This window comes from Peromyscus leucopus, chromosome 20, assembly GCF_004664715.2.
Source record: "Peromyscus leucopus breed LL Stock chromosome 20, UCI_PerLeu_2.1, whole genome shotgun sequence".
NCBI classification, from domain to species: domain Eukaryota; kingdom Metazoa; phylum Chordata; class Mammalia; order Rodentia; family Cricetidae; genus Peromyscus; species Peromyscus leucopus.
In genome coordinates, this window is record NC_051080.1 from 33,470,911 (window position 1) to 33,482,173 (window position 11,263).

At 58.5% G+C, this 11,263-nt stretch overlaps 2 protein-coding genes across 9 annotated transcripts; one reads left to right on the forward strand and one right to left on the reverse strand.

Annotated features, from left to right (window-relative positions):
• Positions 1–63: 63 nt before the first annotated feature.
• Positions 64–6,635, reverse strand: Recql4 (RecQ like helicase 4). 6 transcript variants are annotated; one of them, XM_028870989.2, is made up of 22 exons: positions 6,525–6,635; positions 6,409–6,442; positions 6,224–6,327; positions 5,882–6,025; positions 4,902–5,618; positions 4,693–4,819; positions 4,487–4,591; positions 4,289–4,387; positions 3,625–3,717; positions 3,410–3,546; positions 3,034–3,117; positions 2,784–2,960; positions 2,525–2,704; positions 2,300–2,441; positions 1,947–2,209; positions 1,538–1,790; positions 1,321–1,450; positions 1,063–1,232; positions 810–990; positions 591–732; positions 303–411; positions 64–213 (listed from the first exon to the last, which is right to left on the reverse strand). In XM_028870989.2, the coding sequence occupies exons 1-22, from the start codon at positions 6,606–6,608 to the stop codon at positions 89–91; spliced, it is 3,600 nt and encodes a 1,199-aa protein (XP_028726822.1). In that variant the 5' UTR covers positions 6,609–6,635; the 3' UTR covers positions 64–88. The 6 variants fall into 6 exon arrangements, with proteins under 6 accessions (XP_028726822.1, XP_037053510.1, XP_037053511.1 ...); XM_037197615.1 differs by having other exon boundaries at positions 1,947–2,441; XM_037197616.1 differs by having other exon boundaries at positions 3,410–3,717.
• A 121-nt stretch (positions 6,636–6,756) lies between these two features.
• On the forward strand, positions 6,757–11,211 carry Lrrc14 (leucine rich repeat containing 14). Of its 3 annotated transcripts, none has more exons than XM_028870998.2 (4): positions 6,757–7,635; positions 8,956–9,309; positions 9,504–10,088; positions 10,192–11,211. In XM_028870998.2, exons 2-4 carry the CDS (start codon positions 8,981–8,983, stop codon positions 10,757–10,759), a joined length of 1,482 nt encoding a protein of 493 aa, XP_028726831.1. In that variant the 5' UTR covers positions 6,757–7,635; positions 8,956–8,980; the 3' UTR covers positions 10,760–11,211. The 3 variants fall into 3 exon arrangements, with proteins under 3 accessions (XP_028726831.1, XP_028726833.1, XP_028726834.1); XM_028871000.2 differs by having other exon boundaries at positions 6,757–7,062; XM_028871001.2 differs by having other exon boundaries at positions 6,757–6,987.
• Positions 11,212–11,263: the final 52 nt, after the last annotated feature.

Consider the following 11,263-nt stretch of genomic DNA (forward strand, 5'->3'; position numbering starts at 1 on the left):
AGCAGATGAACCCGACACCCTCTCTGTAGTGGCCACAGTCTGGCTTGCCTCATGTCTCCATCATGGAGCCCTCTCCCATGGAGAGTGCTTATCGGCCTATCAGCAGGAGCTCCTCTGTAGCCAGGCGCATCAGGGCGTGGAAGTTCAGATGTAGATACTTTCTCCAGAAGCGCCGGTCCTGCCCATATACCTGGGCTGGGTAGCACGGACTCGCTATGATGGAGAAGAAACAGAGGCTTGAGGACTCAGCTCGACTCTACTGCCCAGCTCCTGCCTACATCAGGCAGCCCCGTGGCCCTCACCAATGCCATGGAAGATGCGGGCCACAGCCCGTCCTGAAAACCTTTCCTCTGGCCTCACGGACAGGAGCTGACGGACATCACGACGAATATGGTCCTCCCAGTCCTGAAGCTGTGGGAGGATGGCATGTGACCTCCCCTCAGCCCCCATGGCATCTGTCACATAAAATCACACCCCAAGCAGCCCAAGAAACCTTGGGCCAGGCAGGGGTTGGAGCGTGGGATTGGGTTGTGTGCTGGTATGTTATTCTCCTTGGCTTTGGGAATCGTCCTCAGGGGGGTGGCACTTACCTCATTCTGCCCGGGCTCTGGACCCTGCTCATCCTTCACAGATTCCTCTTCCTCAAAGTAGTGGCCGAGCAAGGTCTTCAACCGGTTGCTGCGCTCCTCATCACACTGCTCGAGACAGGGTCCACAGCTGGGGAAGGCCACGCTGTGGAGGGGCAGATCTGTCAAGAGTGCCCATGGGGTCGGAGTGGGCGGCATAGGCCCTGCCTCCCTCCTTCCCACCTGCGAAAGGCCTTGGATATGTGGTGCAGGTGGGCCAGGGCCTTGCGTTCACGAGCCTGCACGCGGCTGTACAGAAAGTCACAGATCTGGTCCTTCTCCTCATCTGTCAGGTCTCCAGGACTGTGCAGGGAGAAGGCCAACTCGCTGAACTCCACATGCACCCCTGTGCCGCGCGGTGCACCTGTGAGCGAGTGTGCCGGTCGGAGGCGGCCAGGCGGCTCGCGCGAGCCCGGCTGGGGAGGGACGGGCATACCTCTCTTTGGCTGTTGGTCCGATTGCAGCTGGTGCAGAGCCCGCCGGACGGAGGCCAGCTCCCAGCCCATCGAGTCGGCCAGCTCCACCATGTCAAACTCCAGGGAGCTGCTGCCCTGACGGGTCTCTTTGGGTGGCCACTTGGCCCAGCACGCGGCCAGAGGGGGACACCTGTGCCCAAGGGGACAAAGGAGCAGAGCATGTGGCCGGCAGCCCGGGTTCTCGTCTTTAGCCTTGGCCCGGGGGGAGATATGCTCACCTGTGGGCCAGAGCTTGCAGCTGGGCACGGCCCCCGGGGCAGCGCAGATGGCAATGGGCATAGGTACATGGCAGCAGCTGCAGCCAGCGGCGAGGGTGGAGTTCCAGGTAGCACAGCAGAGTCTCGATAGCTAGAGGCAGAGGGAGGCTCAGGCGCTGGGGGGGGGGGGGTGGTGTAAGCCTCTCCCTCCCACCCCCGCATCTTCGCGGCTCCTTACCCTCCTCCGTCATGTCCAGAGCCTGTACTGTGGCCTGCACCGGGAGCACCCGCTTATGGCCCGGGCAGGCCGGTCCCGCTCCAGGGGTTGCTGGCCGGCCATTGTGCTCTCTGGCCTCCCCCAGCAGGGAGTTGGTGACGGTCCTCGGGGCGCACGTGCAGGGCGGGAACACACGCTGCACCAGTCTCTTCACAGCCCAGAAGTCGGTGCCGTCAGCATGGGCATGTCTGCGTAGTTCCCAGAGGTCCTCACCCTGCACCGAGACAGTCACCGGCACACGGCTGTAGCCCTCGGGGCTAGAGTGGCGGCTGCCGGTGACACAGGACGGCAGCTGCGACCGAAGTGGCAGGGCGCAGGAGCAGCGGAACCCCTGGGTCTAGCCTCGCCTGGGGGAGATGCGGGTGCCGACCTGGGGCTGCAGGAACAGGTGGCAGTGGGCAGGCTTCCCATCACGGCCCGCGCGGCCGATGGCTTGCACGTAGCTCTCGAAGCTTGGGGGCAGCCCCAGGTGTAGCACAGCCCGGACGTCTGGCCGGTCCAGCCCCATCCCGAAGGCTACGGTGGCCACCACCACCCGCAGGTGGCCCTGCATGAAGGCCTGCTGCACGCGTCGCCGTTCCTGGCCGCACATGCCAGCATGGTAGGCTTCGGCCACAGCCTCAGGGCCACAACCTTTAGAGGAAGGTGTACAAGCGGTTGAGGGGACCACAGCAGGCATGCAGAGGAAAGGGCCTCTGGGGGCCAGACCCCACACACGCCTACCTTTAGGCCTTGGATGCGTCACCACAGACAGGCAGGTCCGGAGGAGGGCAGCCACGCGTTCTGTGTCCTTCCGCCGAGTGCAGTAGACGATGATAGAATCCAGGGCGCAAAACCGGTCACCCCGCAGCAAGGTCACCAGAGCCTGGCAGGAAGGAGTGATTGACGTGGCGGGGGTGGGGTGGGGTGGGGGGCTCCTGACGGGGTCCCTGGTATGTACACACCTACCTGGTCTGAGTCTCTGTCCATGGACACGGAGAGGTGCAGATTGGCAGGGATGGTGGCCAGCCCACTGAGCTCAAGTTCTTCGGTTATGCCCAGGTGCTGGGCCACATCGCGCGCAGTGCTTCGCGTGGCTGTGGCCGTGAGACCCAGAAAGCAGCGCACGCCCATGTGCTCCCGGAGTACCTGAAGCAGGGACAGGATCGAGTCACGTAGCCCACCTGGGTCGCGGGCCACCTCCATCCCGACCCCGACGAAAGCTCACTTTGCAGACTCGCAGGTAGCAGGGCCGGAAGTTGTGGGACCACTGAGAGAGGCAGTGGACCTCGTCAATGCAGGCGAAGGCAACTGGAGGCAGCTGAGTGGCCTGGGGGAAGTTGGCCCCACACCCGACCAAGGCCTCGGGGGACACAATCAGCACATGCACCTGGGCTGCTTTCACCTGAAGGGAAGAGGGTTGTGGACACTGCCCGGATGGATGCCCACTACCACCCGTCCATGGGGGCCCTCCTGACCTTTTTCAAGACAGATTCTCGTTGTTTCTTGGTCATACCTGAGTGGAGGCAAGCTGCCTTCAGACACAAAGGCAGGTCAGACACCTGGAAATGCAATGCTGTCATAGCCTAGCACAGCTCAAGCTGCTACTACATTCTCTCAGAGCTACTCGACCCACAGGAAGGAAAAGCATCAGATTTCCCCTGGGGGGGGGCAGGAATTCAGTGCCAGCCAGCCACCTATGGGCCTGGGCACCCCGGAGATAAGGAACTAGATGGTAAACACTGGGCACTCGGCTGTGCTACCCTTAGGAAGGTCAGCTGGCCACTGGTGTGTTCTAGGAACGAGAAGCCCCGAAGGGTACCAGAAGTGTCAGTTTTCACACTTTTCAGGTACCTGGTCATCCATGAGTGACAGGAGAGGAGAGACCACCAGGGTGAGGCAGGGGCTTCGCCGGGCATAGAGCAGCGCAGGAAGTTGGTAACAGAGAGACTTGCCAGCACCCGTGGGCAACACTAACAGAGTGGAGATGCCTGGACAGGACAAAAGGCAGCTATGAGGCCCGATGGACCAGACCCAGCCTGGTGCGGTTCCTAGGCAGCCACACCTACCGGAAAGAATCCGCATGACTGCACGTTCTTGGCCGGGGCGGAAGGCTTGGTGCCCCAGCTGCTGTAGGGCCTGGAACACCTCAGGAGGGCTTTCTGTGGACACAGTTGTGGTGGTTTGGTGAGAATGGGCCCTACAGGTGCCTCTACTTGCAGGCTTAGTCCCCATGTGGTGAACTGTTTGGGAAGGATCAGGAGGTGTGGCTTTGTTAGAAGTGTGTCACTGGGGGTGGGCTGTGAGGGTTTCAAAGGTCCAGGCCAGGTCCAGTGTGTCTCTCTGCCTGTCGATCAGGATGTAAAGCTCTCAGCTACTTCTCTGGCACCATGCCTGCCTTTCTGCTTCCCACCACGATCATGGACTAAGCTGCTGAAACGGTATGCAAGCCCCAATTAAATGTTTTATCAGCATTGTCGTGGTCATGGTGTCTTTACAGCAATAGAACACTAAGACATGTGTTGGTAAAGACTCTGGACCAGCCGGGCGGTGGTGGTGCACGCCTTTAATCCCAGCACTCGGGAGGCAGAGCCAGGTGGCTCTCTTCTGAGTTCCAGGCCAGCCTGGGCTACAGAGTGAGTTCCAGGAAAGGCTCCAAAGCTAAACAGAGAAACCCTGTCTCAAAAAAACCAAAAACAAACAAAAGACTCTGGACCATTAAGTTTCACTCACCTGCTACCTGCCCCAAGGGCCCTGGTGGGTAGAGGGGCAACACTGGGCGGGGCGGACAGGGTACTTGTACCTTTGGCCCATCAGGTTCTGTGTCCTCACCTGCTTAGATAGGCAAGAGAGGGTGATGTGGGAGCACCAGAATAGACAGAGCCATCTGGGCACGATGGCCTCCCATTCACCCATTCCCCCCTCACTCACCAGAGAGGTGACAGGAAGTAGCGCCTGTCATCTGTGCCACTTCTTCCAAAGTGGAAACGGGCTGTTTGTCATCCCTGCCGCCTTCCTGGAAGGTCTGGGTGGAGCCTGGAACAGGGTTAAGAGCTGGTAGCACCTTTTCGTAAGTAGTCCCCCCCCATCCCCACCCCAAATGGTTAAATGATCCAATACTCATGGCAGAGGCTCACCTGGCTGGGAGCATTGGGATGCCCAGTGACCAGACTGTCCACACCGGAAACAAGTGTCCTTGACTGTGGCTCTGGGTCCGCTTCCCCCAAACTGCTCTCTTTTCTTCTTCCACTTTTGCTTCCATACCTGGGGGAGGTCCGCAGGGAGTCTTTAAGAGGGAGATGGGGGGAGAGGAAAGGTTGGCCTGTTCCACTCAACCCTGTCTCACCTGCTTTCGGAGAAGCCTGCCTCGATTGGCCCCAACTCGCACATAACACTTCTGTTTCATGTTGAGCCGAACGTAGTTCCCTCTGTCCAGGAGAGCTGGTCGCGGGGAGCTGTGGAGCTGGGCTGTGCCCTTAGCCTTCTCTGTCCTGGCCTGACTTGAGGACTCTCGGGGCTGAGATGCATTCCCTTGAGCAGGCTCTCCTGGAGGGTCTTTCTCATGGGCCGCAGCCCTGGCTCCCTCAGATAGCAGTTCTGCTTGGCTGCTGTCCTGGGCTTGTGCAAAGTCCTCGGAATTCTCACTCCATTTCCGTTTCCTGTCTTTATTGTTGCTGGATTTGGGGCTCTGTGGCTGCAGGGCTAGGGCCTCTGGGCTCTGTGAAGATCCTTCTGAATGGATCCCAGGATCAGGGACATTCACCTTGCCTGGTATCTGCGGTGGTGACTCCTTTGCATCCAGGTCAAGTCCACAGGCACTGGGAACCTCTGAAAGCCCGTCCTGACACCGCTCCAACCAGCCAGGGTCTAGGGAACTCAGCCTCAGGCTCAGGGAGGCCTGAAGCTGTTGGAGCTGGCCTAGCCTTGGCTGGGGCTCAGGAAGCCGAGGAAGTTCATCATTAGTGTCATCTGGACAGGTCCTTGGGTCTGGCGGCCTTAGGGTGGGTACCGTGGACAAGGATCTCTTCTGAGGCTGGAGTTTGGGGCTCAGGGTTGGCTTAATCTAGGTTGGGAAAGACAGAACTGCAAGTAGGGTCTCAGGACCCCGGGGCTACTGCGGAAGTTTGGGACAGACAAGAAGCGGAGAGTGATGTACCTGTGAGCACCTTAGACGCCTAGCCCCACTTAATACAGGAGCCTCTGTGTGTGTGTGGTGTGTGGTGTGTGTCTGTGTGTGTGTGTGTGGTAAGGAAGGGTGGACACAGAGGGGCCCTGGCAAACCACCCCAGAGCCAAAGGCAGTTCTGGGTTTCCCTCCACTTCTTACCTGTAGCTTTGTTTTTTTCAGATTGGCTTTGAGCCTCTTCCCATAGTCTTGTACTGAACTCAGTGGTCTCTGCCTGGGCATAGGCTGTGTATTCTGGGTTGCAGCTCGATTCAGGTGGGGACCCCAGCAGCTTGGCTCCTGCGCCTGCAAGTAGACAGTAGCGGCCTAGATCTGGTTAAAAGATGGAATGGGCACAGAGGTGCCTCCAGAGCTTCCCTTTAACCCCCCATGGGAGGGCCTGGCCACCCAACTTTTGTGCCCCGTGGAGACGTGGCCGCAACAGCCCTTGGCTCCTGCCATTTGACCATACCGAGCGCTGACAGGGATCAAGGGTCAGTATACCTCCTCAGCTGCCTCGGCGGCGAGAGACTGCTCTGGGATGCGGCGGCGTCCGTCCTGAGCCTGGCGCACTGCCTGTTTTAGGTTCCGGTACTCACGGTAGAGCGCTGAGAAGGCAGGGGTCGGGGGTCAGGGCACAGCTACCACCACCATCAGCCCCGTCCCAGGCCCGCCAGCCCAGCGCTCACCGCGGGTCTCCTCGGGTGCCGCCTCCACATCCTCCTGGGAGAGAAGAAGCTGGTCAGCCACAGGCTGCACTTGGGTCCCCACGCCCCGCCCTGTCCGGCCCCCAACCCCACCTCACCTGCGCTGGCCGTCTCCCGTGCAGCCGTGCGAAAGCGCGTTCCCACTGCTGCAGCCGCGCGCGGACACTGGCCAGCCGGTCCATGGCAGCCAGAGCCTGAGTCTCGGGAATCTCCCGCCGTCGTGGGAAGTCTCGTTCTTAGCCAATGGGAGCTGGCGCCGGGCGGCGCCGGGCAGCCAATTCGCTGGGCCCTCGAGGGGCGGGCCATGCGGGGTGCTGCGTCATCGCGGCGCGCCACGCTGCTGCGCGGCGCTGGGCGAGGCTTAGCGGTGGGGCTGGAGGCCTTGGTGCTGGGGGGCGGTGCGGATGAGTTGGGGCCGCCGGGCTGGGATCCGAGCGGGGCGAAGAGTCGGCAGCCGTAAGGGGCACGGCGCTTGGACGGCCGCATCGACGGGGGCTGGCGCTTGAAGGCCGGGGCTGCAGCGGATTTTCGGGAGGTGCCGCTGCGCGGGGATGGGCCCGGGTGAGCCCCGCAAGAGCAGGGCGACCTAGGGGCGGGTGAGGATGTTCTCCACCTGCAAGGAGCATGCTCGCCTGGGTTAGTTGAGGTTCCGGGCTTGATTCTTGAAGGATCTGGGCGTGCGGCATTACCCCCAGAAGCAATCCTTGCTTGGAGGCCAGGCCGGCTGCTTTCTTTTGACAGGTGCTCCTGTCAGCGAGGCAGTCCTGGCGAGATTACAGTAAGGTAGAGGCCAGATCGAGGATAGTCATGCGGGGTTTACCAGGGACCTGTCCCTGAAGGACTTGTTCAAGATGTGAGAAGCAAACAGACCCCGGAGTTCTACAGCCTTTCTGCTCCCCACCCCTTGTCCGGTGCTCTAACTTTGGACAAGGTGTAGTAGGTCTTAGTTTTCCAATCCGTTACAGGGTGAGGGGCTGTAATGTGGTTCTGAGGGGAAGGTGTTTGGCCCACAGGAAGTATAATGACCCTGTGTATTAGGAATCCTTCGGCCTTAGGGGTGTTTTGCATGTGGTTTCTCATCTGGAATGCTTTGACAGTCTCCGGCCTGAATCTTTATGAATTCCATGCATTTAAGACTTGGTGGTCTCTCTGTACAATGGTTTCTCAGTGAAGAGAGGATTCCCAAATAGGAGGCAAGGACCATACAGGGTGAGAGTTACTTTTCCTCGGGGATTTCTGTGCCTACTTATCCTGGAAAACTTGTCATCTCTGGAGTTCACACTTAATGGCCTGATCTCATAGGCTGCACAGCATCTGTGCTGGGGATCTTTTTAGAAAATCTAATCCCAGCACTTGTAAGCTGTGCTTTGATTTCCTTAAATCCCAGGCACATCTATATGAGGGTTAGGCTGTGGCCACTGGCTCTGTGGAAATCCTCCATCCGTTCTTGTGCTGATGGGAAGAGAGGCCTGGGCTCTATTTTACTTTAAAAGTGTTTACTTTCCCTTCATTGTGTATGTCCATGTCGGAGTGTATGTGCACAGGCCATGTGCATACAGGAGCCCTCTGAGGTCAGGCAAGGGCACCTGCATCGGACCCTTGGAACTGGAGCTTCAGGAGGCTGTGACACACTATGTGTGTCCTGGAAACCAAACCTGGGTCTTTTGCAAAATCAGTAAATGCTCTTAACCACTGAGCCATTTCTCAACCCCTTGTCTTACAAACAAACAAACACCCAAAGCTGTTAGAACTCAAGTACAAGATCTTCCTGTTTTCTGCTGACTCCAATGCTGGATTTCCAGAGGTGTGTTACCCAAACCCTGATTTTACATAGGTTCTGGGATCTGAAGTCAGGTCCTCACTTTTGTTTGGTAAGCACTATACTGAAAGGAATCCCCTAGTCCCTTATTTTCCTTTTTTTTTTTTTTTTTTTTTTTTGATAGGATGCTACTATGTATGGATAAATAGATTAGGCGGGCCTTGAACTCACCAAGATCCACCTGCCTCTTGCCTCCCCTGGTGCTGAAATTGAAGGTGTACAACTTCACGCCTAGCCCTTCTTTTACTTTTGAGAAAGGATTTCTGAGTCCTAGTTGTGACTTGGGCGGCCTAAAGTATCACTGTTGGGCCCCGCAGGGCAACAACTGTTCATCAGAAGGCCACACATAGACCAGCAGGTTATTGACAGTGCTCTACTGTTCATGTTCTGCTGGACGGCTGCTTTTCCCGGGCTTCTGCAGTATGGACTGTCCACTCTGCACGGCTCTAAGAACGTACTAGGGATTACTCCTGCCAGGAGTGATGGCACCGGCTTGTAATCCCAGAAGAGGCAGGAGATTTGCTTCAAGTCCAAGATAAGCTTGGGCTACACAGAGAGACCCTGTCTCGAACCAAAGAAGTGTTCTTTCGTGCAACTCACCTCCCCTGCCAACTCCATGTCAGACACCGTGGTGGGCTTTTGTAGCACGGATAATGTGGAGAGGGTGTGGTCTGGTACCGTCTTCCCTAATGAAGATCCCTCTCCTGCAGGTGGCTGTCTGCCCAGTCCAGCACCATGCACACGCTTGTGTTCCTCAGCACACGGCAGGTGCTCCAGTGCCAGCCGGCTGCCTGCCAGGCCCTGCCCCTGCTGCCCCGGGAACTCTTCCCCCTGCTCTTCAAGGTGGCCTTCATGGACAAGAAGACGGTTGTACTTCAAGAGCTGGTGCACACATGGCCCTTCCCGCTCCTTAGCTTCCAGCAGCTGCTGCAAGAGTGTGTCCATTGCAGCCGAGCCCTGCTGCAGGAGAGGCTCAGCACAGAGAGCATGCAGGCTGTGATCCTGGGCCTGACTGCCCGGCTTCACACTCCAGAAAAGGAGGCTGGCACGCAACCCCTTTGCAGGTATGCATTTATCCGAGGGGCCCACGGGCTAGGGGTACAGAGAGGATTCACTGAGTTGGCTCCAGGCTGTGGTCCTGAGGTGAGAAAGAGCGTAGTACGGGAATTGTCATATTGGTTGCTTTTGTATAAGGTGGCTGGGAGGGATGTAGGCCTTGCCCCCCTCATTCCCCGCTTCTGGCCGTCCTTGTTCCCAGGAAGCATGCATTGCGGGTACTGGACATGACTGGTCTTCTGGATGACGGTGTGGAGCAGGATCCTGCAACCATGAGCATGTGGGACTGCACAGCAGCTGTAGCCAGAACGTGTATTGCCCAGCAGCAGGGTGGGACTGCTGAGCCAGGGCTGTCACCGGCCCCTGTGGAAGTTCGCGTAGACCTCCGGGTAAACCGCGCCTCCTACACGTTCCTTCGTGAGGCCCTCCAGAGTAGTGTGGACAGCCCGCTTCGGCTCTGTTGCCGGGACCTCCGGGCTGAGGATCTGCCCATGCGCAACACTGTGGCCCTGCTGCAGCTTCTAGATGCAGGCTGTCTACGCCGCATAGACCTGCGCTTCAATAACCTGGGCTTGCGTGGCCTGTCCGTCATTATCCCACACGTGGCCCGCTTTCAGCACCTAGCTAGCCTGAGGCTGCACTACGTGCACGGGGACTCGAGGCAGCCTTCTGTGGACGGCGAGGACAACTTTCGCTACTTCCTGGCCCAGATGGGCCGCTTTATCTGTCTCCGGGAGCTCAGCATGGGCTCTTCTCTCCTTTCAGGCAGGCTGGATCAACTGCTCAGGTGAGTGGTTTCTGCCGTTGCTCTGCCCCTTCTCTCTGTGAGGACACTCTCCTTGGCCTCCCTGCCCACGACCCCTTTGTCTGTCACCCCTTTGTCCCTGCAGCACCCTGCAGAGCCCCCTGGAAAGCCTCGAGCTGGCCTTCTGTGCACTGCTACCCGAGGACCTCCGCTTCTTGGCTCAGAGCCCCCATGCTGCCCACCTCAAGAAGCTGGATCTGAGTGGCAACGACCTGTCGGGGAACCAGCTGACACCCTTCCAGGGTCTGTTGCAGGCGGCCGCGGCCACGTTGCTGCACCTTGAGTTGACGGAGTGCCAGCTTGCTGATGCCCAGCTGTTGGCCACACTGCCCACCCTGACTCGATGTGCCAGTCTCCGCTACCTTGGTCTCTATGGCAACCCTTTGTCTATGGCAGGCCTTAAAGAGCTGCTTCGGGACTCTGTGGTGCAGGCTGAGCTACGCACTGTGGTGCACCCCTTCCCCGTGGATTGTTACGAGGGCCTTCCTTGGCCACCACCTGCCTCGGTGCTTCTGGAAGCCTCCATCAATGAGGAGAAGTTTGCCCGAGTAGAAGCTGAGTTGCATCAGCTGCTGTTAGCTTCAGGCCGTGCCCACGTACTCTGGACCACAGACATCTATGGGCGCCTGGCTGCGGACTATTTCAGCCTCTGATCTCCGGGGTCCTGATGAGGGCTAGGACAAGAGCCTTGGGGACCCTGCTGGAGGCCCCACACAAGGCTTTCTGAGGTTCTCTGCAGTTTGCCTTGCTCCTGGGTGTACCTTGAGTCACCCAGGTTTTGCAGTATCCTTCACCTGCCCCCACCTGTCTGACCGACTGTTGGTCTCTTAGGACGGTACTCCCTCACCCTGTGTGGCTGCACTTGATGGCTCTTCTGGGTGGCAGCCTCTCTGCAGAAAAGAGTCCCTGGGCACATCCCAGGCCCTTAGAAGGAGTGCAGTAGATGAGGTAGAGATTAGGATGATCTGCTTTAGGGAGTCTTGGGAGTACCCCATGCAGTCTGGGGCCTCATGCTGTGTATCCTGTCTGGCCCGAGGCACTCCGTTACCCGACTCTGTGGGGTGTGAGCAAGGTACAAATGTGCAGTATCTGGAACGTGAATCTATGGGCTTTTTGTGGTGTGTGTGTGTGTCCTAACTGGATAGGAAAGACTTGCC

What these genes read in the sequence shown, in the direction of transcription:
- Recql4 (XM_037197613.1), bottom strand. Translation starts at nt 6,608, where the DNA reads ATGGACCGGCTGGCCAGTGTCCGCGCGCGGCTGCAGCAGTGGGAACGC. An exon ending in ATCCCAATGCTCCCAGCCAG is followed by an intron (nt 4,592 to 4,692) that starts GTGAGCCTCTGC and finishes ACCCTGTTCCAG; the next exon opens with GCTCCACCCAGACCTTCCAG. An exon ending in GGACCAACAGCCAAAGAGAG is followed by an intron (nt 991 to 1,062) that starts GTATGCCCGTCC and finishes ACTCGCTCACAG; the next exon opens with GTGCACCGCGCGGCACAGGG.
- Lrrc14 (XM_028870998.2), top strand. Translation starts at nt 8,981, where the DNA reads ATGCACACGCTTGTGTTCCTCAGCACACGGCAGGTGCTCCAGTGCCAG. An exon ending in GGCACGCAACCCCTTTGCAG is followed by an intron (nt 9,310 to 9,503) that starts GTATGCATTTAT and finishes CCTTGTTCCCAG; the next exon opens with GAAGCATGCATTGCGGGTAC. An exon ending in AGGCTGGATCAACTGCTCAG is followed by an intron (nt 10,089 to 10,191) that starts GTGAGTGGTTTC and finishes TTGTCCCTGCAG; the next exon opens with CACCCTGCAGAGCCCCCTGG.